The 26296-nt window shown below is 30.1% G+C and overlaps 2 protein-coding genes across 8 annotated transcripts; both read right to left on the reverse strand.

The window, feature by feature from the left end:
- Positions 1 to 320: 320 nt before the first annotated feature.
- Positions 321 to 12244, reverse strand: LOC138935117 (G protein-activated inward rectifier potassium channel 3). 3 transcript variants are annotated; one of them, XM_070299522.1, is made up of 5 exons: positions 9815 to 9940; positions 8261 to 9374; positions 3923 to 4376; positions 3231 to 3834; positions 1136 to 2475 (listed from the first exon to the last, which is right to left on the reverse strand). In XM_070299522.1, the coding sequence occupies exons 2-5, from the start codon at positions 8410 to 8412 to the stop codon at positions 2315 to 2317; spliced, it is 1371 nt and encodes a 456-aa protein (XP_070155623.1). In that variant the 5' UTR covers positions 8413 to 9374; positions 9815 to 9940; the 3' UTR covers positions 1136 to 2314. The 3 variants fall into 3 exon arrangements, with proteins under 3 accessions (XP_070155621.1, XP_070155623.1, XP_070155622.1); XM_070299520.1 differs by lacking the exons at positions 1136 to 2475; positions 8261 to 9374; positions 9815 to 9940 and adding exons at positions 321 to 1129; positions 12007 to 12244; XM_070299521.1 differs by lacking the exons at positions 8261 to 9374; positions 9815 to 9940 and adding an exon at positions 12007 to 12244.
- Positions 4348 to 26004, reverse strand: LOC138935116 (G protein-activated inward rectifier potassium channel 3). Of its 5 annotated transcripts, none has more exons than XM_070299519.1 (10): positions 25536 to 26004; positions 20116 to 20230; positions 19776 to 20008; positions 19371 to 19644; positions 19074 to 19266; positions 18756 to 18980; positions 18385 to 18623; positions 17842 to 18086; positions 17577 to 17754; positions 4348 to 4376 (listed from the first exon to the last, which is right to left on the reverse strand). In XM_070299519.1, the coding sequence occupies exons 1-9, from the start codon at positions 25703 to 25705 to the stop codon at positions 17577 to 17579; spliced, it is 1872 nt and encodes a 623-aa protein (XP_070155620.1). In that variant the 5' UTR covers positions 25706 to 26004; the 3' UTR covers positions 4348 to 4376. The 5 variants fall into 5 exon arrangements, with proteins under 5 accessions (XP_070155620.1, XP_070155617.1, XP_070155615.1 ...); XM_070299516.1 differs by lacking the exon at positions 4348 to 4376 and adding an exon at positions 12457 to 12544; XM_070299514.1 differs by lacking the exon at positions 4348 to 4376 and adding an exon at positions 13840 to 14794 and having other exon boundaries at positions 17581 to 17754.
- Between the last annotated feature and the right edge of the window lie 292 nt (positions 26005 to 26296).

Raw genomic sequence — 26296 nt, forward strand, 5'->3', positions numbered from 1 at the left:
TGATTCAAACGAGAGATCGGAAACTGGAGAAATCGGCGAGCAAATATCATTAGAATCAAATTCATGTTGTATCGCTATTTTAGCAGGACGATGCGATGAAGATCTCATTGTCTTTTCGTTCTCAATACTGATGTTATCATTGCCATTTCCCCGTCTAAATCGTAAATCGTAATCCAATCTCTGACGACAAATTAGACTGTCATTTGAACGATTTAAGGATACTGTAGGATACTTTTTGATTTTGTTCAAAAACTTTCTATCGTCCTCCATTATTGTGACATTCTTCGTGTTATTAATTGCGTTTTCTCTGGATTCCCTAAAGGATCTTCTATCATTTATTGTGAAAGAATCATCAATTAAACTTTTATCAATCTCTTTTGGAGATTTTTCTTTACCGTTAGAAGAAATATTTTTCTTCATTTTTTGATCATGATCTATCAATGTGATTAGCTGACATCTTCTATTGTGCATTCTTTCAGGTTTGTATAGAGTATAATTAATCTGATGGCTGCTATTTTTGCGGGTTTCATTTTTTTTCACGGGAGCAAGCTCTTCTTTTTTATAGATCTGGTGAGTATTTTCAAGGATCTCATCCTTTCTTTCGCTCGATCTGATTAGTTTCTTTTCTAAGACTCTTTCTGTCACCTTGATCTTTTGACTGTTTCTCAGAATATCAGTATTTTTATCATTCAATCTAATCAGGGTGTTTTCTAAAAAATTTCCTTCTCTCTTTTTAAAGATAATTTCTTGATTATTCTTCAGCAGTCTTACTTTTTTTTATTCAATCCGATCATATTCTTTTTTAAAAAATCTTTTTTTCCTTCAAAAACCATCTTCTTCACTCTGTTTATTGTTTCCGGCATTTGCTGAAGTTTTACATTTTCTATGATCTGAATGGCGTTAGGATCAAAGTCGAATACTTTGGCTTGATCAATGCCTTCGCTTTGAGAATTGTGTAAAGTACAATTCGAATATTTACAGATATATCTACAAGGATACTCGTTTTCTACTCTATTGTAGCTGGTAAGGCAATCCAAAGGCGTGAGAGATGGTAAATATTGCTGATTGGTCAAGCGACAATTGCAGCAATATTGTTTCCTCATTAAATGATCCTCATCAATTAGGACATCTGTAAAACATTCTGCGACTTAGAGATTTTTCAATATTTAATTAAGGATCAATATTTGTGATCAGTTAATATTATTTTCCCAGTTTAACTTCATCGCGCTGAAGAAAAGATCTTCCCACACATATAATTTGAAAAACTATCGAAAAAATTGGAAAGTTTTTAGAATTCGACAATTTAAAAAAATGTAACAAAATGTAAAGCTAAAACAGATAGACTTTATATTACATTGTCGTATTATGCTTCTTTTGCGTTTATGTATATAATTAAACGAACTTTCTCTATACACACCTAAAAAGCTTCCAGAACCATAAACCAGGATGTAAAATGACAATTTAAAAATTTTATTCCCTTTATACTTGCACATGTAGTCTACGCATTAAAGATTGAGATTAAAATTGTATTTCTCAAAAATTATATTACTACACTATGATTGCGTTCAACATTTGTGATCAATATTGTAATATTTGTATACGATAGTTTTTAATATATACCAATGCATCCAACCGAATTTACTATTATATTTTTACATTATTATATATTAGTAGTACTATTTGTTTTTATGTTTAATTTGCATCATCATTTATTTTTATTATAACTTTCTAATCAACCTTATGTCAGCCAAATGTCAATTTTAAATATGTGATTTCAATCACGTATGTCTTGCACTCAATTTCTAATACGTAGACTGTTATAAGATTTATAGACAATCACAACTAAATCAAACCAAGCAAAAATTTCAAAAAATATAAATGATTTGTTTTTTTCCTTATCTGTAAATAGAATTTAAATATGTTGTCAAGAAAGTTGCTTTTCGATTGATTAATATATAATCGGAGTATGTGTTACTCGTTTCTTCAGAAATATCATTCCAAGATAGAGAGAGAGAATTTGAATCTTTCAAATATATCATCAAGATCATCAAATTAATTTATTTATCACTGAGTTTCCTTCAATTATCTGACGTATGATCGAAACACAGCTTATTTTTGTAGAATATTTACGAAAAATATCAAGAAGAAATTATTTGTCCATTATTTGTCCATTTGTGGAACAAAAAACTGTTGTCTCTTCATCACTTTTTTTTCTTTCTTTTTACTTTATTGCTATTTTTCATTTTCTTCGTTTTTACTTTGCTCTAACCTTTTTTCATCACCTTTTTTTCTTTAGTCTAGGAAAAGTAAATTATCATACTCCAGGGCAATCATCAATAGATGGAATGTCGATATACAATTTAGACGGCTTTTGACTTTGATGGATGGGGAAGTCTGTGCTATCGGTTTGAAGGAACGTATTGAGTACGACGGGAGCGCTCCTCGGTTCGCTAGGTACTTTCTTCAGGCCTCCATCTGTAGTATAGCCGGTACCAAACAATCAGACAATGAATTACGTGCAAATCCAAAGCGTTAGCACAAGCTAGAGATTAATTTGCTTAGGATGTTGTCAAGCTTTTAAGCTAAGTATTACATAACACACCAGCTAGCAACTGGCATGTTTATATTAAAATGTTAATCTTCTTCATTAAGTTATAGACGAAAGATTTCAAGTGTATGTGGGTATCAGCATTAAATTCTAAAGATAAATAAGTAAACATATGCTATATATATACACATCGAAATGTATATAATAGACACTATATATATAATACTAGATTAATTATCGAATATACTTAAAAAACTTATATCTCTCTCATGTTACCAAACATATTAACTGAAAGTGATAAATTGATTAATGTATACGATAAGTAATACAGATAAGATTTGTTTTGATATAATAACTCGATACTCATATCTCGGTAATTATCATACATCAGATCTGTTTTGACATAACTTTTCGCGCGAAAACAGTTCTAAATTTCATCAATATCAAATCTGTCACAATTATATTTGTATTTTCTTCTAGATCGTATCCTCGTCATTCTTAACTCTCTATCTATAGAAAAATATTGTAAGCATATAGAAGTGTTTGTAAAATTGAGACTTTTCAATATTTTATATCTATAATAGCCTAATAGTTATATCTGGGCATATTTTGTGCTGAGTTAATAAACCACAACAAGCATTTGAGGATAGCTATGTGGGAAAACAGTTACGTCATTGCTTACCAGTTCCATGACGTAAGTCATCCTGCACTCTATAAAACTCTGCAAGTTCCCTGCCCGAGCAAAGCGGAGTGTCAACTTGGGTAGTACTATTAAATAGCGAATAGTCCACTTCGTAACCTTGCCGCTCCTTCGAATAGTTCACCATGGGGTCGAAACGATGACCCCACAGAATCTCCTGTGGAAGGTAACTTGATCTAGCCTGGGTAGTTTGTCCAGTAGATTCGATAGTACCTTCTAAGATCAGGACAACCTCGAAACGTTCGATTAACATATCCTCGGCAGACATATTATAAAAAGGCGAAGACTCATTAATCCGATGGATTATGATGGTCGGCCAGATGAAGAATAGATCGCCGTTTTCACCATCAGTGCCTACCATCAGTTCTTGCTGATGTTGAGATAGAACTTCACCTTCTTTGGTCGTTCTGCTGCGAATCACCTGAGCACGAACGCTTGCACCGATTATGTGACTCTTTCGCATATCACCCACTCGAAACATGAGACAGAGTTCACCATCTCGTTGACAGATCACTGCATTTCGCGAGAACAATAGAGTTTGAGTACGCTGCTTCGGTCTTGTCATCTTGGCAAATACAATGCCTACCTGCAATCATTACAATTTTAAAATCGTAACTTTTTGAATTTGGTATTATTTTTTATATACGAATCTAATATACTTTAAAAATACTCACCATGAAAGCTTGGATCATGACACCAGAGATGCTTTGTATGCACATCACGAATATAGCTTCGGGGCACTCTTCAGTAGTGGAGCGGCTGCCGTATCCAATAGTGTGCTGAGTCTCGATACTGAAGAGAAAGCAACTGGTAAAGCTGAAGATATTGTAGATGCATGGCGTCCAGTTGTTCTCCACCTGAAAGGGTGGCAAGTGGCGTTCTTCGAAGTCACCGTGGGTAAAAGCGATTAGCCACCAAATCACTGCGAAGCCTAGCCAGGATAGAAGGAAGCTCAGGATAAAGCACATAAGAGTCCAACGCCATTGCGTATCTACCAAGGTAGTGAAAATGTCTTGCAAGAAGCGCAGCGATCGTCGGGAGATGCGCGATTGCAACACGTTGCAATCGCCATTCTTCAGAACGGCACGACGACGTAGCTTCCGCGTCGGTCCAGCCCGATATCGGCTCCTGAAATACGGATTCGTTATATAATCTGTATTTAAACGGGATATTTTTTTCTTCTCCCCCCTTCTCTCACCTTTTCAAAGTTAAAAATTATTGAATAAAATTTGAAAGAATTTATGAATATGTAATACTTTGATATAATTTGATGTAAAATCGGTATTTGATTGTACATTAGAGTATCTTTGTGACGTAATATTTCGTAAGATGTATTATAAATCAAGTTATGAAATGCAAAACGTAGAATCAATGCGCAATTTGCCAAGGTCGTAGCTTTCAATATGTAGATCACTGTTACGCTAAATGTGTAACGCAATACGAAGATATGATTTGAATAATAAATCTCAAAGACACAAGTCATGAACTTTTTGGTGCGTTTAAGTACAAGAAAAAAAATTGATAAATTATTAAACATTAATATGCAAAAACAACATAAATTATATATAATATATACGTGTACATATAATTTATGTTATTTTATATATATATATAAACTATATACAACAAAATTCTAAAGTTTAAACAAAATCCACGAGAGACAATTTTTTTACAAGGATAAAGAGAGTAAGCCATTTTTATTGGGTTGGAAGGAAAGTAATGTTATTTTCTCACTTTTAATTTTTTTTTTGTTTCTAATAAAATATACTAAAGTCCTCTATTGAGAATACGACATTACTTTCCTTCCAACCTATTATTTCTGTAACACGAAACAATTTTTATAATTTTAGTCGGAAACACAAAAATCATTACATATTTATTCTAAAATTTCAAAAGATTAAATTCGTAATAAATGTTGAATAAATATTGGATAATTTTTAAAACCTGTTCAGTCTGTTTATAAGAACTTTGTTTATCACACATACACACACACACACAACAGATAAATTAAATTTTAATGATTTATTTAATGGGAACTCATATTTACTCAATCTTAACACGCACACATATACACACTCACCACGGATCTCTGCGCATTGTTCGTCATTGTTTCCTTTGACATGACGAATTTAAAAGTGTTTTAAAACAAAAGTCTCAATATGCTTCTTTATCGTAAAGTCACTTGTTATCCGCCAGGGTATTTTGCCCAACAATCACATATTATATACTAATTGCACCAATTTTATCTCAACATATTATCACATACTTGATAATATATTTTCACATTAAAATTATATATTTGTATTAATATTTTAATATAGCAAAAATATATTTTATATTCTCACACAGGAATGTACGAATCACTTTTATATGTGAATTAATAATGTTGAGACATCAAACAAATCTCATTTATATGCATATATTAATCTTCATATAGCGATTTTATCATATTTAATTCCCATATAAAATGAACGAATTATTTGTATATTTAATCTCGATATAACAAACATTCCATCTTGATTTTCACAAATTAATTGTATACACATCAGCCTTCATGCAACAAACAAACTACAGCCGGAGGCTCGCTACTAGTTTGTGATATCACTGTTAACGGTTCGACACTGTCGAGAAAGACTCTCCCGGGAGCCTCGTCTCCCTTTGTTAGCGCAAAAAGGAAGTTGCCATTTTGAATTTGAATGATAACTGAGCAGCAGTTATCTACCAATTTACTTATTACCACGCGTTAATCGCTCGCCGAGTCAGTGACAGCATCCTCTGCACTTCCGCCATCTCCTCCGGGTCCATGATACTCTCGATCAGCTGATTGTACACACGAGGTCAGTAATGTCTTGACATATGAATTTGAACGCATATAGAAAAATAAATTTGGGACTCGTAATTCGTTTCTAAATGTCCGCGTATCACATGGCTGTTAATTACTCAATAAACAAATAATAATTTTATATACTAATACTAATGAGATAATAATAATCATTAAAAATTAATATTAAAAAATTAAATAATATTAATATATAAATAATATTAATATTAATATTAAAATAATAATTTATCAAATTTTATTCTCGTAGAGTCACCGTTCCTTGAATAATTAACAATCATCATGCGTAAATATTGAGAGATGAAGCACGCAGTGCCATATACGCCTCGATATGTATGCAAATTCATGTATACAGGGTCAGAAGTGTCTTAACACATGTATTTACACGATTACCGAAGTATATTCAACGTGCAAGATTCGCTTTCAAATATTCTCATGTTATGTCTGCTAATTTTTGAAAAAACGAATAATAATTATATTCAATTAATAAGTAATTAAAAATTTTTTGACAAAATAATAAATTTCTAATTTTATTTTGTTTTGAAACATCGTTACTGTTTCAGCATTATAGACCTCATGTATGCAAACCACTTTTAATATTTCTTATCTCGAAATTTTCAAATTCTTTCGGAATTATTGAATTTTTGAATTGACGCTTTGCGTCACGTGGAATTGTATAAAGTTATCTGATCAATTTACGCGATAGACACGTGAAATTCCACTAATTATCTTAACATTCTTTTACAAGTATGGTGCGCGACCTCGAACGATCTGTCATTAAGACAGATCTCTAAGCCGCTTATCTAGTATCATGAGACATTGATAAGAGTAGTTAAAGAACAAACAAATAAAAGTAATTTCTGGAATGTCATTTGCGTTAGATTCTGAAATCCTTTAAAATTATTTTTTTATTATTAGCATAAATCAGTAAGATTTTTCTCATGATTGGTCATAACATGGGTTAACACTTGTACAATACTGATAAGTTGATATCAAGAATGCAATAATCATCGTGTATTTTTCCACGTATATCGCATAATAATGATTGGAAATTATTTTGTGCACATAAACTGCAATCTTTTTAATTATGTTGTGCAAAAATTTAACAAAATATGATATAATAATAAGAAAAACAAAAAATGCAAAAAATATAATATATTCACAAGTTTATTAATCAACGTCTTTCTGTTTCTAAGTTTTTCTCAACATGTTTTCTTATTGCTTATAATCTCCAATGATACTATGATAGAATATATATCTCAATTATTAATCATTTGCTGTTAATCCTTACATATCATTGTAACTCCCACGAACAGATAGAAAATAGAAAATAGGGATGTAGTATGCTATCTACTTTATACTATCTCTAAATTGTATTTTATATATTTTGAATATTTTTGCGGAAATGAATGAAAGAAATATTATTCAATTAGCTATTAATAAGAACAGCTTTTTGTTTCAGCTCGCCACAAAACAGTTTTGATGTTTTATTACGGTGAGATCAGAAGATAAGCGAAATTTAACAATTTTTTTTTAGTTCTTCTCATTAATCTTAGTAAATATTAATTTCTCGTTCTGAAGATACGCAAATATAATTTCACGTATTAACATATTTAAACAATGTTTTCGGAACATTCATTAATTTACCATACCATATATTTTTTTCAAGGCAAAAATCTGCGTAGCAACTTTACGATTGCTTTGACCTGAAAATATTCGTTTGCTCGTCCGTGACGCTTTCATCGCAATTTTTTTATTACTTAACAATATAAGATATATAAAATATTCTAATTTCTATTCTTAGATACATACATTATTTAATTAAATATTTTACGCATATACATAAAATAATTTTTAAAAAAATTATCATATATCCATATAATTTTGAATAAAAAAGACATATTTATCAAAAAAGAAATTTCTTTCCTTACATTTCGAAATTTTCATATGTTCAAAATTTTTATTTGTCAAAAGTTATTATCAAAGATAGAAAAATAATTCATTATTATTCTCCTGAAGTTATCCATGACTTATCTAGCAGTTTACGCGACACGTGAAATTCTACTAATTATCTTATTATTCTTTTGCGAGTGATTTAGCACACGATCTCGAGCGATTCGTCATTAAGACTGATCTCTAATCTTTGACTCCATTTAAATGAAATTCCCTTTACCTGTTCTTCAGAGAAGAATATGAGTCCTTCGTCATTTGCACTATTACTGGCATCGTCGGCGTAGTTGGTGTTATCAATTTTTGTTCTTCTCCGCAATCCGGAGATGGGGATTTGTCGCCCGTCTTCAACACATTGCCATTAATCCCGTTCATCTTGACTCACTGTATATATCGTGATACGCAATGCTATTCTTAATACTGAATTGCTGTCGTCAATATTTTTCAATATTCCAATCTTCACCCTCAATCGTTACTTTTTTACTCTTTTCTGTCAAACTTGTCTTTATTTCCGCAAAAAATATTTCGTATGGTTCACTGAAGCTGATCCACTTTCCTCAATTGTCGAGTTTTTATCCCGACCAAAAATTTGTTTAATCGATCCTTTAATTTAATAACGAAATTACTGATGAATAAATTATGTTACCTTCTTTTTCATGAAGAAATTTAGTTTTCTCGAAAGATTTCTTTCACTTTCTATAAACAATGACGAGTTCTCACTGGATTAAAAAACTTTTATCCTTTCGGAGATTCTTTTTTAATCACTTTTATCTAAGAATAAACTTAAAATTGATAATTAGATCTTCAATATTTTGAGATATTTTTCTATAAATCTCTCTTTGTACGAAGATGTATATGTATATCAGAAATTTTCCGTAAATTCACTTTTACACGTGTGATCTTTATATTTTAAACGTAATTTTTCAATTATAAAAATTCTACGTTTTTTAATTAGTTCTTATAATCTGCGACGTACTCGTCGATAAATGGATCTTTTAAGAGGATTCGATGGAATTTGATCAGTCGGACGATGCGCGACGATTGACAAAGGCAGATGGTGATGTAGAATATACTACTGCAAGATAGATTGCTGTAAGCAGTTGGTCAAACATCTACAACGTTTTACACGCGCGCTGACCATCGGACGCAGTTTATCACTCGCTAACAAATGCCGTTTGTTCTTCCTATTCTCGCGCGAAAAAGGTGATCACTCGCGTCTGTTGCGTCATTCGAGCGATAAACAGATGATCGCTCCTACTTTTGGCAAATCCACACTCTCGATAATAAAGCGAAGTCACGATATAATAGTCACATGATACAGATAGCAGTCATTTATTCTACAAATATGAAATGTGTCAGATGAACCGAAGTGGCACAGTATATTTGAACTTGTATATAAACATTCATATTACTCAATAATTTCCATGTTATAGGAATTTTTATAAGAATAATCTCTAATATTGTATGTACGGGAAATATAATAAATATAAAATCAATAACATATAAATTTATATATGATTTACCATGAGTAATTTTTTATCTCATTTTATCGAATTTAACTTTTTCTAAAGACCAGATGCGAAAATTATCCTTTTAATTATTTTCTCGATTATTCTTTGTATTGTTTTTCTTATACGAAAAGAGGGCAGACAAAAAGTTTTCTTTTCTACCTTTACAACTTTTAATTTGTTTTTATTCTTTTTTTGCATAGTAAATAGATTAGAAAAATTATTATAAATATAAGTAATATCAGAAAAATCTTATAACTTTGTTTTACCAAAGAATGTGTGTGTCTGTCGCGCATATAAACTACAAATTAAAATTGATATTATTTGCTTCTTGAAACTTCAGAAATACATCACAATTGTTTAATGATCATTGAAATTTTAAAATCGAAACGGATGATCACAATTAATAAAAAAAAAAAAGACGAGAACAACTACGCGATCTATGCTCGATTCTCGTTTGACTGACTGACTGACATCGCATACTTTTTATCAGCGCCTTGGCATCTCGTTATCAGAATCCGACTGGCTGCTGAAGTTGCGCTGATGTACGCAAAATGTGTCAGACAAGAGACTATCTCTTATTTGTCGGAAAAATACATTTTGTTAAGTTATAATAAAAAAAACTATACATACGTACATAGACATCTACAGTATTTTGTAATATTACTCAGAATTCTACTTAAGAGTCCCACATATTATGGAATACTTTATAAAAGATTTTAATTAAATTATATATAGAGTGATGGTTATTTTTTTTATTAAAAATCTAAAATCAATACTAATTAATATTACTGTTTCTCCCTAATACTAATCTGCAATTCTATGTTCTAGGTAATAAATTTTAGAAAAAAATATAAAAGAATAATAAAGATACTGTGTTATAGAAAAGATTTACTTTAGGAAAAGATAAAAAAAAAAAAAATAAGATTAGGAAAAAGGAAATATATATCTTGCCTAATAATAACCTCTCAATCATCGCATAAACCGTAAGCTTACTAATTGATCCAGGATTGAAACAAAGTGAAGCACATGAAGCGATTGCACCAACCAGCTGTTTCGTTTGGGCCTCACACACGTGGGCCTTTTCGTCGAAACGTTTAATTTCTCGTGATCCATGATCGATGCAATTTCCGAATTAAATTTACATGCGCGGAGAAAAACTTATTGACTTGATTCTTTGGTATCTTTCATGGCCGGACCAGACCTAACTGACCGCTATCATGTGGCGATAACGAACCATACAATTAAATTAACAAGCGGCTCGATCCAATGGAGGCTGCGCGATTAATGACCCACGTGTCTTCACGATCGTAGAACCGATTGAAATTTCTAATCTGCTAATTTTGGTTTTAACACATCATGAATTTTGTTAAGTTTTCGTTGCAACGAGAAATCTATATATCCATGTAAAAAATCTATTCAGAAATTTATACTTATACATATATAAATTTCTGCATATTCTTATATTTTCATTTTGTTATTTATCTTATTATTTTATATATAACAATACGAAGATAAAATAATCAAGAAGTGAGAATATTTTATATTTTATAATAATCAATATACACGATCTATTAGAAAAGAAAAGATTTTATGCAATAAATATTTTTTTATTTTACTTACACAAAACAGATTTTGTTATAAAAATAATAATTAGTAATAATGGCGAAGAGTTTCGTCATTTTTACATCAAATATAAAACAGCATACATAGCGATGGTTTGCAAAATTATTTATGAGGCAAAATTTACTATTACTTTTTTTTTCTTCTTTATATAAGAATCTGCCAATGACAAAAATAAATACGAGATCAATATTCTACAATAAATACGCCAACAAATTTAACATCGTTAGATACAATTAACATATATCCGTGCGTATCTGAATCGATGTTTCGTCCGCGTTGCGTGTCGCATGTGCGTGCGTAAACGAGGTTACCACGTGTATTTACCCTTTACCCGTTATTTCTAATGAATCGCCATTTGTCATATCCGCGATGCGCGACATTATTGTCACAATATTATACCTGTATATTATACACTCGGTATATAAAGTATACAAAGTGACGCTATTGCCTTGTATTCGCGCAATTCTTTTATACTGACTCTTGTTGCACATAAAACGAATTCTGAAAATTTATGTTTCCACAATCTTTTTCTCTTCTTGTGCAATTCGTTATCATGATAATGGCACCCATTTAAATTTAATGATCTGTTTGCACGTCGTTCTTTTTTTTTTGTCTAATCTGTTTAAAACCGCGAAGAACATCTGTCAAACGCAGAGGCGTCGATATTCACTCCGACAAATGTGACGTGTCCGCTTTTAACGTGACGAATCAAACAACCTGTTGGTACATTCGTGATTTGCAGCGCGTTCTTTAATACAATGGAATCTTCGTTATCTGAACGAATATGTAAATTTTAAATTGATAAAAATACAACTTAACTCAAAGGGACCCTCACCTCGTAGAATCCTGCCGACCGATACCACCGGCGATGCTGCTGCTTTGAGTATTGACTCTGATGAGGGTGAGATTTCTTGGTAAACTGGAAATTGTCAAGATGTCCTTTTGACCCAAGAGAGGAGATTCCACTTTCTCCAGCGATTCTCCCGGTCTGCGATTCTCCAACTCCTTTTCCTCTTCCTCCTCAATTGTCCCCGGAAGTCGAAAAAGTTTCGATGGATCATCCATTCTCCTTCCTCTTTCTCAAGAAAAAAATCGCTCCGTTTTTAATTCCATTCCGGCAATGTATTTTTTTTCGTTCCTGTTTCTCCCTTTCCCTAGATCTTTGAAATTTATCTTTATGCAGGAAACCTCATATCGATCTTCTCAGTCGTCATCTCCTTGATCTGAATTTATTTAGATTGACTGCTTATTTTGCTTATTTCAATATATATTATTTACTTTTGCTTTATTTTATTTATTAAAACGCTATAATATCGATAAGATCGATCATCCAGCATCACTCGATCTTCTTAGGTTCTAGACCCTCGTCGATACTGTAAAACAAAGAATTATATTCGACAACCATATATTTGACACACATCAAATATCTTTTTATGAATCATATATTTATATATTGTTGATGCAAAAGCAGCTTGTTATATTTACAAGTATTGCATAACAGTTATGAGTAAAGAAGAAAGAAAAAAAATTTTCTTTTTTTTATCTCGATATTATAAAATTGTGATGCGGATGTCATTATTAATAAATCTGGCAATAATACGTCTATCAACATCGTGACATCAACTGCCGTTTCGATACATCTTGTAACTGACAATTTTCGAATAAAATAATTATATACCAATCAGCAATAATTATAATAATAATATTTTGCTAGTAAAACGACACGAAATGTACGCATAAATTGAGCTAACCATCTTACTATCTTGTATGTGTGTATTAATATTTTTTTTATCAAGAATTTTTAAGCATCTATAAAAAAAAGTTTAATTTTTTATTTCTTTATAGAAAAAATTTTAAAAAAAGTTGGATGTCTTCTTTCTATTTAATTTATTAAAATAATATTATTTGATAGTTAATTAAGAAATTAATTATAAAAGTGCACGGTATCGATGAAAAAAAAAAAGAAACACGTTTATTAGGTAAAAGTAATTAATGTAATTATTAAGCAAGTGTAATTCTCACATATATATACGTGCGCTTTTTATAAAGAATTAAAACGGCATACCTTTTAAAATAACGACGATTTTTCCGCGCTTTTTCAGTTCACATCGAGTATACGTACGCACGTCACACTCACAACTGTTTCAGATTCGCTCGCGTTCATCCGCTCGATTCACATGAGATCTCGTTATGGCGTTTACCTCTTTACAGCGCGCAGGCGGGGATAATACGTACGCCTTAATAACACACGTATAAAGCCTATTTCAAACGATCTAATGTACAAAAAGGGCTCATTTACTTGTAAATAAAATTGTCTTACATCTATAAAAATTTTCAGAGATTACAGCCCACTGCATATAAAATTCTAGACAGATTCTTATGTCAAATTATAGTGAATTTAAGAGAGTAATTAAAAAAAAAAAAAAAAGATACAAAGCATCTTTATAAAAATATTGCAAAATATTTATTTTTTATTCTTTATCTACAACGTAAAACATAAAATTAGATAGACATATTTAAACAAATTAAATAGGATTATGATCTTCAGAGCATCTGAGAAATAAACTGGCTACAGAAGATATTTTTATAAAATTGTATTTTTAGATTAAGATCTTTAAAAAAAATATTTTCTACTTCTAAAGGGGGAAGCAGATAATATACGCTATAATTTTGTTACACATATAGATATAAAAAAAATTATTATATTATATTTTATCCCTATTATACAATATAATATATTACTTATAATATTGTTAAAATATATTATGTATCTAATATCTATATCACAAGCTATATCTCTATATCTATATAATATTATTTGTAATAATACTTAACGCATAAAATTTTAAATACAATTCTGTGTGTGATATCGAATTATTATATGTATAAAATGATCTCTCTTAATGTCATGGATCTAATGCATCGCTTTTCACATGCTCTCCGCATGTTTCCTCCCATGCCGGAAACAGATTCCAACGACACGCGAGGACACATGAAAGTCTATTAACTATATAGATTTGCTCTATATTTTTGTCCTATATTAGATTGGATCTATAGACTCTTTGCGTTAGCGTATCCAAATGAGAAATTCTAAGGACACTCTAATTCCACTTCGTTATTTTCTAATAAGAAATGTCTTTAATCAATATGTACAGTAAATTTTTCCCAGATTATTTGTGAATTATTAGGAAGATTCTGCTACTTTTCGGAGTTTCGAATAAAACATAATTTTTCATCGATTTTTGAAAAATAACTGTTTCCTAGCAAAAAAAAAAAAGAAAACAGAACAAAACAGTTATCAATTTTTTAATATGTAAAAATACCTCATACCTGAAATCTTAATTTTAAGATTATTTAACATAATTAATAATAATATGAAATATAAAGTTGTTTGCACATAAGTTTCTCGATTTTCTGCAGGTATTAAGTTTTAATAAAGCTTTTGATATTTTGGCTTTTACATAATATCATTTAGAAAAGGAAAAGTTCAAATTAATATATCCACGCAATATTGCTAAAAATCAGTATCAAATAATACACAATTAAAAATCTTGAAGACTTGGAAATCTTTATCAATAGGAATCTAGAGCCCGTACATTTTTTCTAATCGGCATGACACACTTCTGAAACCACGAAAAATTTATTTTACTTTAAAACATATTGTTTATATTTTGATTTACACATCTCCATAAATTTGGCGCATGCTTATGACGATTCACTTTTAAATGGAATCATTAAAAATTTCTTTATTCCTTTTAGGATTTTTCGTGGAGAACTGCGATTTTTTTTTTTTTTTTTTTTTTTTGTTCACATTATTGTAAAAACTTGAGTTATCACGTTTCACGATAAGAAAATACGTGTGATATTTCGCGACGACAAAGCATTTCGCGAAACTGCGAGCAAGTACGTATTGACGAGAAGACGCTCATCAACGGGCTTTTTCGGTGACGTCAGGCTTCTTCTACGTTTCATTCACACTCTCCCCTCTCTCCTCTTTCTTTCTCATTTCGTCTTCTTCCTCTCTTTCTCTGTCTAAATAACCTTCTATTACCTCCTACTCATCTCATAAGATCGAGAACCAACGCGAAAGTTCCACGTCTTCACGGTCGAGTCCGTGAGTTTGTTCGGAGTTTTCATGGAATCTAATGGCTGTTAGAAATACGTATGTGCGTTTTCTACACATTTTTGCAATTTTCTTTAATTTCTTTCAAAGTTGGAGTCAATGAGTCTAATAACACAGCTTTCTAAGATTTCTTTAAATAAAATACATTTAAATAATAAAATATATACTACATCGAATTAACCTGGAAAAAAGAAGACGCTGTGAATTTTATTTTGTTCGAGTAATTTGTAATTAAAGTGAAACTAATGTGCGAGCATAAGATCCGGTTTAAAGACGGATGCGAAAATAACATCGCGCACGTCTCGGTGACAATGGCCGTCATCTAGGATGACAGTCACCGCGTTAAGAATATAAGAAAAGCGTATCGCCTTGCAACGGCGAATTACAAGACGCTTCGACTGTCTGTCCTCGGTCTGATATGCAGATTACTCAATGCTATCGCGTCGTGAATCGCAATCATGTGTCCGCGAAATTACTTATAGTCCGTAAAAACATTATGCGAATCTTAAGGATAAAGTTTGTACATTATGAATATTATATATATATATCTTAATTTAGTTTCAAATTTAAATACCGTTATAATATGTACATTTATAAATACTGAATGCATATAAAATATCACATTCTTAATGCTTTAGTTTTATGCTTTTATGAAATAAAATATATGCGTTTTGATAATTCTATGTTGCATTAAAGTGACAATTATATACACACACATGTATGTATATAAAATTGTATGTAATTATACAATTAGATGTAAATTTGAATTATCCTGTATGAATTGTGTAAACATTGAGCTGATCCAAAACAATACGTGTATTTTTGTTAATCTAATTATTCTGTAAATCTTATAGACTCGTAAAATCTATACCCATTCTCATGTTCAGGGACGTCCTGAAACAAACCGAATTTAGCAACAAAGGTTGTCTAAATTGTCCTAACTGGGGCACAAAGATATCATGTAATGTATTCGTACGATTTAAATTCCTTAACTACGCAACATCCGGGACTTAATGATTAAAGAGTCTGATCAAGCAAAGTGTTCTCATAATACTCTTGTATGTCGACGTAAAGTTTCCTGATTTATGAAATAATAATCTATTTTTAGCTCGAACTCTATTCACAAATTAAACAATTAAATTTTTATTCAAATTAAAAAAGTTGAACAATAAATTATTTATTGAAAACAATTCGGTTAAAAAATATATTTAAGAGAACTCAGAAAGTTACAATTAAGAAAATTTCTTAACACAATTTATTTGCCATTTTTGCAAAATATTTATATATTTTTAATCTTTTCGATTCTAAAAGCAACACTTAAAGTATAACAAATTAATTTTGATTATTAAGAAATTAAAATATTATTGAAAATTAAATAATAAAAGTATAATCTTTTCTGCTGTTATCGGGATTTAAATCTAGTTTATAGTTAACTATAAATTAAAAAAAAAAAATCCAGTATTCTAAAAGAATTAAGGATACTTGTCTTCTGAGTGATTTTTCAGGAATTGGTTGAAGGACAGATTGTGAAAAGAACTGATTGTGTATCCCGGGGGTCACAGAAGATAAGCGGAATGAGTTTAATGCCGGGAAGTGCCCTCATTATCACGCTAGTCAATCTTTTAATCTCCCGCCACGCGTTTAAAATGTTCATCATCACGTATCACGTATCACGCGTGTACGACATTTGAATTCTCGCAACCGAATATCACGCATGCCACAACAATTGTCTTTGCGAATTAATTCCTTTGCGTGTAATTAAAAATATATAGCCGACTAAGAAACGAGCAGTTTCAATTTCTCATCCGTCAATTTTGCGCAAATAAAATTAATATTTCATCGAGCTCCGTTTTATATAAGTCAATTTAATAAAATATATGTTATCAAAACAAAATACAAAATTATTAGAAAAATTGTTGAATTACAGATTATTTAAATTCAAATGTAAATATGTTTTACTAAATTTTCAATTTTCAAAGTTTATTTTCTCAAAAACAAAGAATTATATAGACAAAATGTATTCTATATGTTCAATATATTTTTGCATAAAAAGATCACCCTTTATAAGAGTATAACATAATTTTAGGCACAACATGCATATATACATTCTATATAAACAGAGATTAAAAATAAAATTACATAATTCTTATTATATATATACATATATGTTTTATAATCTCTGTTTAAATTACATTCTTTTCTTTAATTTGAGTATTCCTTGGTATATACAATAATATTATTGTTTCTATTATAGAAAAATAATAAAATTTTATAACACTTACCTACATTTGCTTGGTTGGACTTGTGTTTTGGGAATGAGTATGTTTCGCGAGCGTTTTGTCGTTGACATTGAAACTTGTCTTTTTAGAAACATTTTTTACTTTATAATCATCGCACAAGCTGGATCTTCTAAATGCACTAGGATACTGCACCTCTGTAGAGTTCGTAAAATTTCTTTGTCTGTTTCGAGAAATTAAAATGAATTAAATCCTGTCGAACTAAACGCAAATAAAATGTTTCTAGAAAATATTTTAGATTTTTATCCACCTAATATCCGGATTGCTTCTACAAGATGATTTCTTTAGATCGCTTTCATCTTCATCTGCCATTGATCTGGAACTTGCTTTTTCACTTCTTCTCGAATCTAATGTCGTCTTCGAGTCACTTTGTCGCGTGCTGTCTTCCCTTCCATTTTGTTTCTTGCTTTTCCGTAAACACGCATTAATATTTTGTAAAACGCGATCGTAATTTTCATCCTTTGAGTTCTCGATATCGCGTTGCCCTTTCGTCATCTAAATATTAAAAAGGAGATATTAATTACAATTCGCATATTATTATTATTATACGTTCTATCAAATAAAATGTTAATTCGAATACAAATGTCAATTAAAATAGAAATTTGTTATAACACAAATTATTATATGTTTGCACAATAAATCTATGATGGACAACCAAGTGGCAATATCATATTTCTCTGATGAAGTGTATCTTAACAAATCTTAAAATATCAAAAAAATAAACAAAAGAAAATAAAATAGTAATAAAAATATCCTGTATACATTTAGTTATTTATTCTTAATTGATTATCACCTCATTCTGCGCGTAAAAATGTGACTGTGGCATATCAGAGTGAATGTTGATACTCTCTCGTCTACAGGAACCATCTGGTGCAGTGATTAGCACCGGAATCGGATTCGCAGGTGTTGTCGCCGGTACTTGCATGTTTAAGCCGCCAGTTGAAGATCCCAAACTCGACCCAGAAGTTATAGTTAATGAACTGCTGCTGGAGGTATCGCGATATTCCGGGAACGCATTTGAATTAAGACGTTCTAAAAATATCAATTAAAATAATTGATGGTTAGTAATCAATAATTAAAATAAAAATTAAGAATAAAAATAATAAAAAAGAAGAGAAACGAAAAATTAATTTGACGATAATAAAGAAAATAATAAATATTTACCAGCTTTTGTATCGCGATGTATCGCTCGGATACGATCGAGATCGGCGGCGGAGCAGAGTGGAGTATCCACCTCATAAGTGTTATTAAAAAGACTGTAATTGACCTCGTACTCGCCGGTTTCTTTGCGGAAGGAAATGATGGATTGGAATCGATGACCCCACAGAATCTCCGATGGCAGATACGAGCTTCTCGCTTGCGTTGTCATGCCAGTAGATTCAATCACTCCTGTCGATATTATCAATTATCATTACCGTATCATATTGAATATTTCAATCACCGTTCCACAATCTGTCAATAAAATATAACGGTTTTTACAACCTTCCAGCATCACGACGATCTCGAATCGCTCTTGCAACATGTCGCTAGCTGATATCCTATAGAGTGGCGAATGTCGATCGATCTTGTGAACAATCGTGGTGGGCCATATAAAGAAGATCTTATCCTCCTCGCCGTCGCCCCCCACCCTCAACTCTGTCTGGAAGAACGGCAATAATTCACCTTCCTTCGTAATCTGAAACATATCATGTACATTGACAAATGTGATACAATGCGCAATTAATTTTTTTCTCTATATTTTTTAAAAATATAAAAAAGATAGCACAATCGTAGTTCCACCTTTCTCTTGATCATCTGAGCGCGAACGTGGGCCTCGATAATGTGGCTCTTGCGCATATCGCCGACGCGAAACATCAGACAGGGCTGACCGTCTCGTTGACAGATGACAGCATTGCGCGAGAAGAGTAACGTTTGCGTGCGCTTTTTAGGGCGCGATAATTTGGCGAACACGATCCCGACCATAAACGCCTGTAGGATCACCCCGGTCATCGATTGAATGCATAACGTAAAAATTGCTTCGGGGCACTCGTCCGTTGTATGCTTCGCCCCGTATCTATACATATATGTCATTCATACCTCCATTAAAAATTTATAATGATAACATATTATAATCTTTATCATAAAAAAATTATAATAGTATTATAATATATGTATATGTTTTATATGATATAATGTATAATTTACCCGATTGTATGCTGCGTCTCGACAGAGAAGAGGAAACAACTGGTGAAGCTGCGTATATCCTCGACACAGGGAATGAAAGTGTGATTATTATAATTGTTGAAATCCAGATCACCATGACTGTACGCGATTAACCACCATATGAAGGCAAATCCCAGCCATGATAACAAGAAGTTCATGGAAAACACTAAGAGTGTCCATCGCCATTGCGCATCTACCAGCGTTGTAAAAATATCCTGCAATAACGAAATAATTTACTATGCAAAAAATTAATATACTTTTTATATTTATATTGTTCCTTTAGTAATTTCCTCGACGATCTAATATTGCAAGAGATATTTACCTGAAGATAACGCCGACGTCGTTTGGCAACATTTCCCTGTACAACATTGCAATCGCCGTGTTTAAAGACAACTCTTTTTCGAACTCTTCTGGAACTAAATCTGGCTTGACGATATCTTGAAAAGAAAAATTAATCAAATTAATTTTTTTCCAAGCTACATTTAATTCTTTAATTATCTAAGTTAGAGAGCTAAAAATAGATGATGCATTTTAATTAGATGACCAAAAATTGTTTTTATTTCAGAATATAATTTTAATTAGCAAATTAACGTCTGTTTATAATCTCTTATATAATCTCATCATTTTGCAAAAATCTGTACATCAAAGACTCTAAAAATTTAACGCCATAATTTTCAGGCGACGTATGCCTATGGAATAATTTTCATCTTTCCATTTATTATCAATTATCAGATATAACTAATAACTTATATATACCAAAAAATATCAAATAATTTTCTTAATATATGTAATCTATTAATAAATAATGTAATAAATAATGTAATAAATATATGCAATAAATAAAATATAATTTAATACACAAACAGATAAATATACGATAGGTAAATCAAAATTGCAAATTTTAGTAAAATGACTACTTCCTACGAAGATATGCAAAGTGCAAGTAGACATCAACAACAAATACGCTTCAGAGACATTCCCAAACGCCAAAAAACGCGTAGTATAAAGTTGTCGTCGATCTATTTGCGTCACAGGTCAATATGTCAGGGTTGAGAGCCATGCGAAATCACGCAAATTTAGAACGCCGTTTGCCAGACGACGATGTTCGATTCGAAACTAGACGACGGCCGATTAATTCAAGATCTAATTTCATCAAAGATAATATAATCGCAAAATCAGTCTTCCAATAATTTTACATTATTCTACGTATTATGTATCGTTACGTTGCATGAGAAAAATAGGACAAGCGTAATCAATTTTATATTTATATATATATATATATATATATCTTATGTCTAATAAAAAAATAATATATGTTATAACTAATTAAATAATTTATCTTTTTAATTTGATATAAAGAGAGTTTCGTATAAATAAATTTTAATTATATTTTTAATATATAAGTACAATTTTTAAATAAATAAATTTTTTTAAATAATGATATCAAAGAAAGCATATTTGTAAACAGTGATCTCTCTTGAAAAATAAATACACTAAAGAAAATTCGTAATCGGAAACATGAAAAGTTGAATTGAATTTGCCTGATATGATCTTTCAGTAAAAATAGTTTCCGCGCTTATACAATATATGCTATTGGGTTTATTGCCGTTAGTTACCATAATCGCGGACACTTTCTCGTCTCGACGATACGTAGGTAGTTATTTCGAAACGAGAAATATTTCTCTCACACAGTCAAGTGTGGTGTATTTCCATAATAAAATATAAGTTGTTTGTGAATTCCGCTTATTCGACTAAAATCACAGAACAATATTAGATTGCTGCGTGTTTTTGTATACGTTCGTAAACAGATTATAAAATATTACATATATACACACGCAAAACAACAATATATACAAATACATATATATATATAACATATATTTAAAGACTATATTTAAAGACTTGATGCCTAAAAATTTTTGTTGAAAGAAAATTTATTTTAAATTTAAAAAAAAGATTACAAAAATAAACATCAAAATAATACTCTATGTAAATATATATACGATTGATATAATCAAAACATACTATATAATCTGCACAATGCAAAACAGAAAGAAAAAATAAGAAAAAAAAAAGCTCGTTGAGAACGATTACTTGAGCATTTCCTCGCGCCAGGCTGTTTCGCCGGAAGTCGTCGCTTTGATGATCATCATTGATACTTGCGACATCGTCCGTCGTAATTCCGACAGCTTAATCTTTTCACCCAAATGATGGATTCTGTCAACATCCGACGCGCGTCGTCGTCCCAACTTTGTCACTTCCATTTTTCGCGATCAACGCAAGATCATTTTATCTATTTGAGATTATTTAAGATCACACACACGCGTGTAGGTTTTTCACATTATAAAAATAAACAACGATTCATTCATATTCGACGCGAATTTATCATGTGTATATTTTATACTTAATCGATGAAATAAAAATTTATTATAATTTATACACAAATATATATAACTATACAAAAAATAATAATATATATAATTTATATATATACAAAAATTAAAATTTATTTTCTTATTAAGCTATCGTTTAATAATAATAATGTCCGTTACAACACGCAATATTATTAAAATTTTAATTTAATTTGCGAAGCCAAATTTTCTTCATGAAAAATGTCGAGGCATCAATCCTCAATTAATAAAAGTAGAATAAAAATAAATACATAAAAAAATTTTATCCGAATTAAATTTCAGAGAAGAGAGATAGATGACGAAATCATACATTGTTCGTTCAATTTTAAGTAGATTGTAGGAACATTTTTCTTTTTTTTTTTTTTACTTTAAGTACTTTAAAAAAAATTTCATGTAAGATATTTCTAGAAATATTTATATCGAAAGAGTTGAAAAGTTATGTAACAAAATGATAACTTTTATTGGCATTCTCGTCGAGGCTCGACTCCAAATTGTTCAGAAAATTTGCATTAATATATTACATATAAATATTACAGTACAAATGCATATTTGGTCGCACTTCATACAGTAACGATGTACGCGAAACATCTGTATATTTTTGATTTAATTGATTTTTTATTATTTCTTCGCAATTTTACAACTAAATCGATCACCGTAAATAGGCACAGATTAATTAGGATTACTCGTTAAAGAACCAAGGTTGGCTGAACACTGCAAATGTAATGTCGGCTCTTGGCCGACAGAATGGTTTCTCTTTGTCTTTGGCACGATCAACTAAAATTGTTGAACTATCGCGAAGAGGGGAGTTATCAATAACGTTAAATTCTTTCTATCAAATAATATAATATTTTAAAAGGATAATATTATTTTGATGATATATACAATCGAAAAATCAATAAAAGTTACAGAAATATTAAATCTAGCAACACACACACACACACACACACACGCACGCACGCACACACATATGATAATTTTACTTTGACATAATGCAATAATATACTACAAACTTGATAACAAAGTCGAATTTATAATGTATGTATATATAATCTTTTGGCTGAAAAAAGTATCTCTCTAGAATGCTATGCACACATACACACACACACATACACGCATACAAATGCATACATATATAGCTTCAATAGTACATTCTAGAAGTATTTTTCCTCTAGCAAAAAAATAATATACATACGCGCGTATTATGGCCTGTGTATGCAGAGAGTATTCTGCAAAGAAACTGACAAGCTCCTTCACCTAAATATTTATACATAACTTTCTGTTTTCTTCCCGCATCGCATTTTCTCAAAATTTCTATTTGCCATTTCTTTTAAAAATAATAATACCAAATCTTTTTATTTTTTTAATTTTTATTTACTAAGAGTGTATGCATGATTTATGTACGTGAAAGATGTATGTATCTTTACAATATATTATACTTATTGCTTTTAAACAATATGTTTTGTTGAACAAAAAAAGATTCAAAAGCTCTTATTGTGTAAACCAATCTATTTCCGGAATAAGGATTCTATTTTGATCGAAAAAAAAAAAAGAAATATTTCCGGTAATCATAGGCGGAATAAAAATATACCCGGTGCACCGGGTTATTTTTGGAATCTCATAAAAGCGAGTATTGTGATCCCAATTTTATATCGTCCTACCTATTTTAGAATGATGCTGTTAGGAAATACGTAACGTCGAGTAACGTAATTGTTTAACAAACACTCAAATTTGCCGTTTGTTTTTAATTCATTAGATATCAACATCTTAAGTCTTTCTTATATACTTCAATACTTTATAAGTTTCTTGATAACTATTTTATCTAATTTATGCTTTTCTTCACAATCTTGGTAAAATGTATATTATTGTTTTCATTGTAGAAAATTGTCTTAACAGACAAACGCAGTTTAAACGATTAGCACGATGACATTCTTACGATGGTACCGCACGCGGAAACGATAAGCTTTTTCCTATCAGTATTAGCGATGCATGCATATTTGCACAAGGCTATGACTATTACTGTGAAGACGTGATATTAATACTGATAGTCATTTATGCTTAATTAAGAGCTAAATTATGTTAATCCTACAAATATTATATAAATACGAATTTTTTATATACTGTGTGTATAATGTTATTTTATAACAAATATATTTTTTAATAATATTTCTTCTTTGTATATTAAAATTGCGAGATACTTAAATAAAATGATATATAAAAAATTATTAAAATTATAAAATATAAATTGTAATACGTAAGATACATTATGCATTATATATTGTAAAAAAAAAAGCATAATAGATATTAATATTAGACTTAAAAAACTATTATAACATTGAACAAATAACAATTAATATTAAATATATATATATCACACATAAACGTAATATATTATAAATAATAATTCTCTTTGATATAAGTATTATTAATTCTTAATATTAATATATATTGTAAAAGGAAAGGAACAAAAATAGAAAAAGTTTCTATATTAAAACTGAAAATTGAAATGCAATATATTGCCTCATTACAACAGAAAAATACTCACAACTGACCATTTTCTATTTATGAAACAGTGGATTTATTTACTTTCCGAAAACTGTTCCATAAATCTTCTCAACAGCTCATTGAGATAAAAACGAATGGAAAAAAATAAAAACAAATGAGAAAGAATAAGATCAAACAATTTTCAATATCAAAGTTAAAATGCTGATATTGATAGATAGAACACACAAGAGAGACTACTTTTAATTATAATATAATATTCAAGTTTTAATAATGTTGTAAATTAGCTTTGCATCAAATGTTTAGAAATCAGTATAATATGATGTTGTAAGGACAAAATGCGCAAAAAAAGTGCCGTGTACTTACAATATCGCCAAACAACGGAGACGAGACATTGTCGCTTATTATTAATTAAAAAATATATAATTTTTTTAACAGCCTTAATTTAACTTCTAAACAGTAGAACAGTGATCAACCTACTGTCTAGCACGTTGCCATTTTTCGTTCGGAAAATTTTTGCGATAAGCGAAAACGTATTCGAATTACAATAACGAGTCATTATATTATTGCTTCATCGTACTATTACAATTGTTATCATGATGATCGTCAATCAATATTGGTCGAATTGTGTTCATAAAGTAAAAAATTAAAATAAAAAACATAAAAAATTATATTGCTTTAACATCATATGTGTACGATAAGAATATTTTATAAAACTAAGATCAATCAGAATCTCTATAACATGATATCATCATATATACAATGTGATCCAGGAGAAATATATAATAAAATTAAACCTTAGATTCAGTTTCAAATTACGAAAATCTCTCACCTTAGCAGAGGACCCGACTCGCCCTTAAAGCTAATCCTGCTACAGGCTCTCCTCTTAAACGTGCTCAAAATATTCCGTTTCTTCTGATTGACGGGTTCACCTGTTTCCTCCGCGGAATCTTCACCGCATAAATTTACTGCGACTGTAGCTGCCGGCATCGACGTATGCATTAATAATTCGTTCAAGGGTGCAGTTGTGGGATCTATGTTAGTCGAGGATTTGTCCTGAGGGGCCAATCTTCTTCGATCTTCTCTTAATCCATTTACAATCAATGTCCCATTTTTAGGACGCCAATTGATAATTGATTATTATAAAATTATACAGCTTGATAATTTAATTTGGATTCTAATTTTTAAATAGATCTTTTTAAAATTAATTAGAATTAGTTTGATAAAAATCGATTATCTTTTTTGAATAAAATAGGAATATTTTTTTGTTCTCTATTTCATGATTTTTTTTCTTTATTAAGAACTTCAGAGATTTAAAACTTTGTTTAAAAAGAAAGAGATTGTCTTAATACAATCAAATATAAAATTTTATAGTTATATATATATATATATATATATATGTATATATATGTATGTATGTATATTTTGTATTTTAAAAATATTTAATATAATTAAAATTATTTTTTATATTAAAATTTTAATACATTCTAAATTATATGTAATTAAAAGTATAATGGTATTTAAATTTTAATTATTCTAATCTGTTAAATATCTTTTAATATCGAATATATGAAGTTTGAAAATAAGATGTTT

The sequence above is a fragment of the Polyergus mexicanus genome, unplaced genomic scaffold, assembly GCF_030449975.1.
Source record: "Polyergus mexicanus isolate NDT 795.1 unplaced genomic scaffold, iyPolMexi1.0 SCAF_7, whole genome shotgun sequence".
Classification (NCBI taxonomy): domain Eukaryota; kingdom Metazoa; phylum Arthropoda; class Insecta; order Hymenoptera; family Formicidae; genus Polyergus; species Polyergus mexicanus.

Coding starts and splice junctions, on each gene's coding strand:
- LOC138935117 (XM_070299520.1), bottom strand. CDS start 12,236: ATGGATGATCCATCGAAACTTTTTCGACTTCCGGGGACAATTGAGGAG. Junction 3,835..3,922: donor TCATGATCCAAGCTTTCATG/GTGAGTATTTTT, acceptor TAATGATTGCAG/GTAGGCATTGTATTTGCCAA. Junction 1,130..3,230: donor TGACTTACGTCATGGAACTG/GTAAGCAATGAC, acceptor AATGTTTTACAG/ATGTCCTAATTGATGAGGAT.
- LOC138935116 (XM_070299514.1), bottom strand. CDS start 25,705: ATGCATACGTCGATGCCGGCAGCTACAGTCGCAGTAAATTTATGCGGT. Junction 19,267..19,370: donor CTCAGATGATCAAGAGAAAG/GTGGAACTACGA, acceptor GATATGTTTCAG/ATTACGAAGGAAGGTGAATT. Junction 18,087..18,384: donor ATTTTTACGCGCAGAATGAG/GTGATAATCAAT, acceptor TTTAATATTTAG/ATGACGAAAGGGCAACGCGA.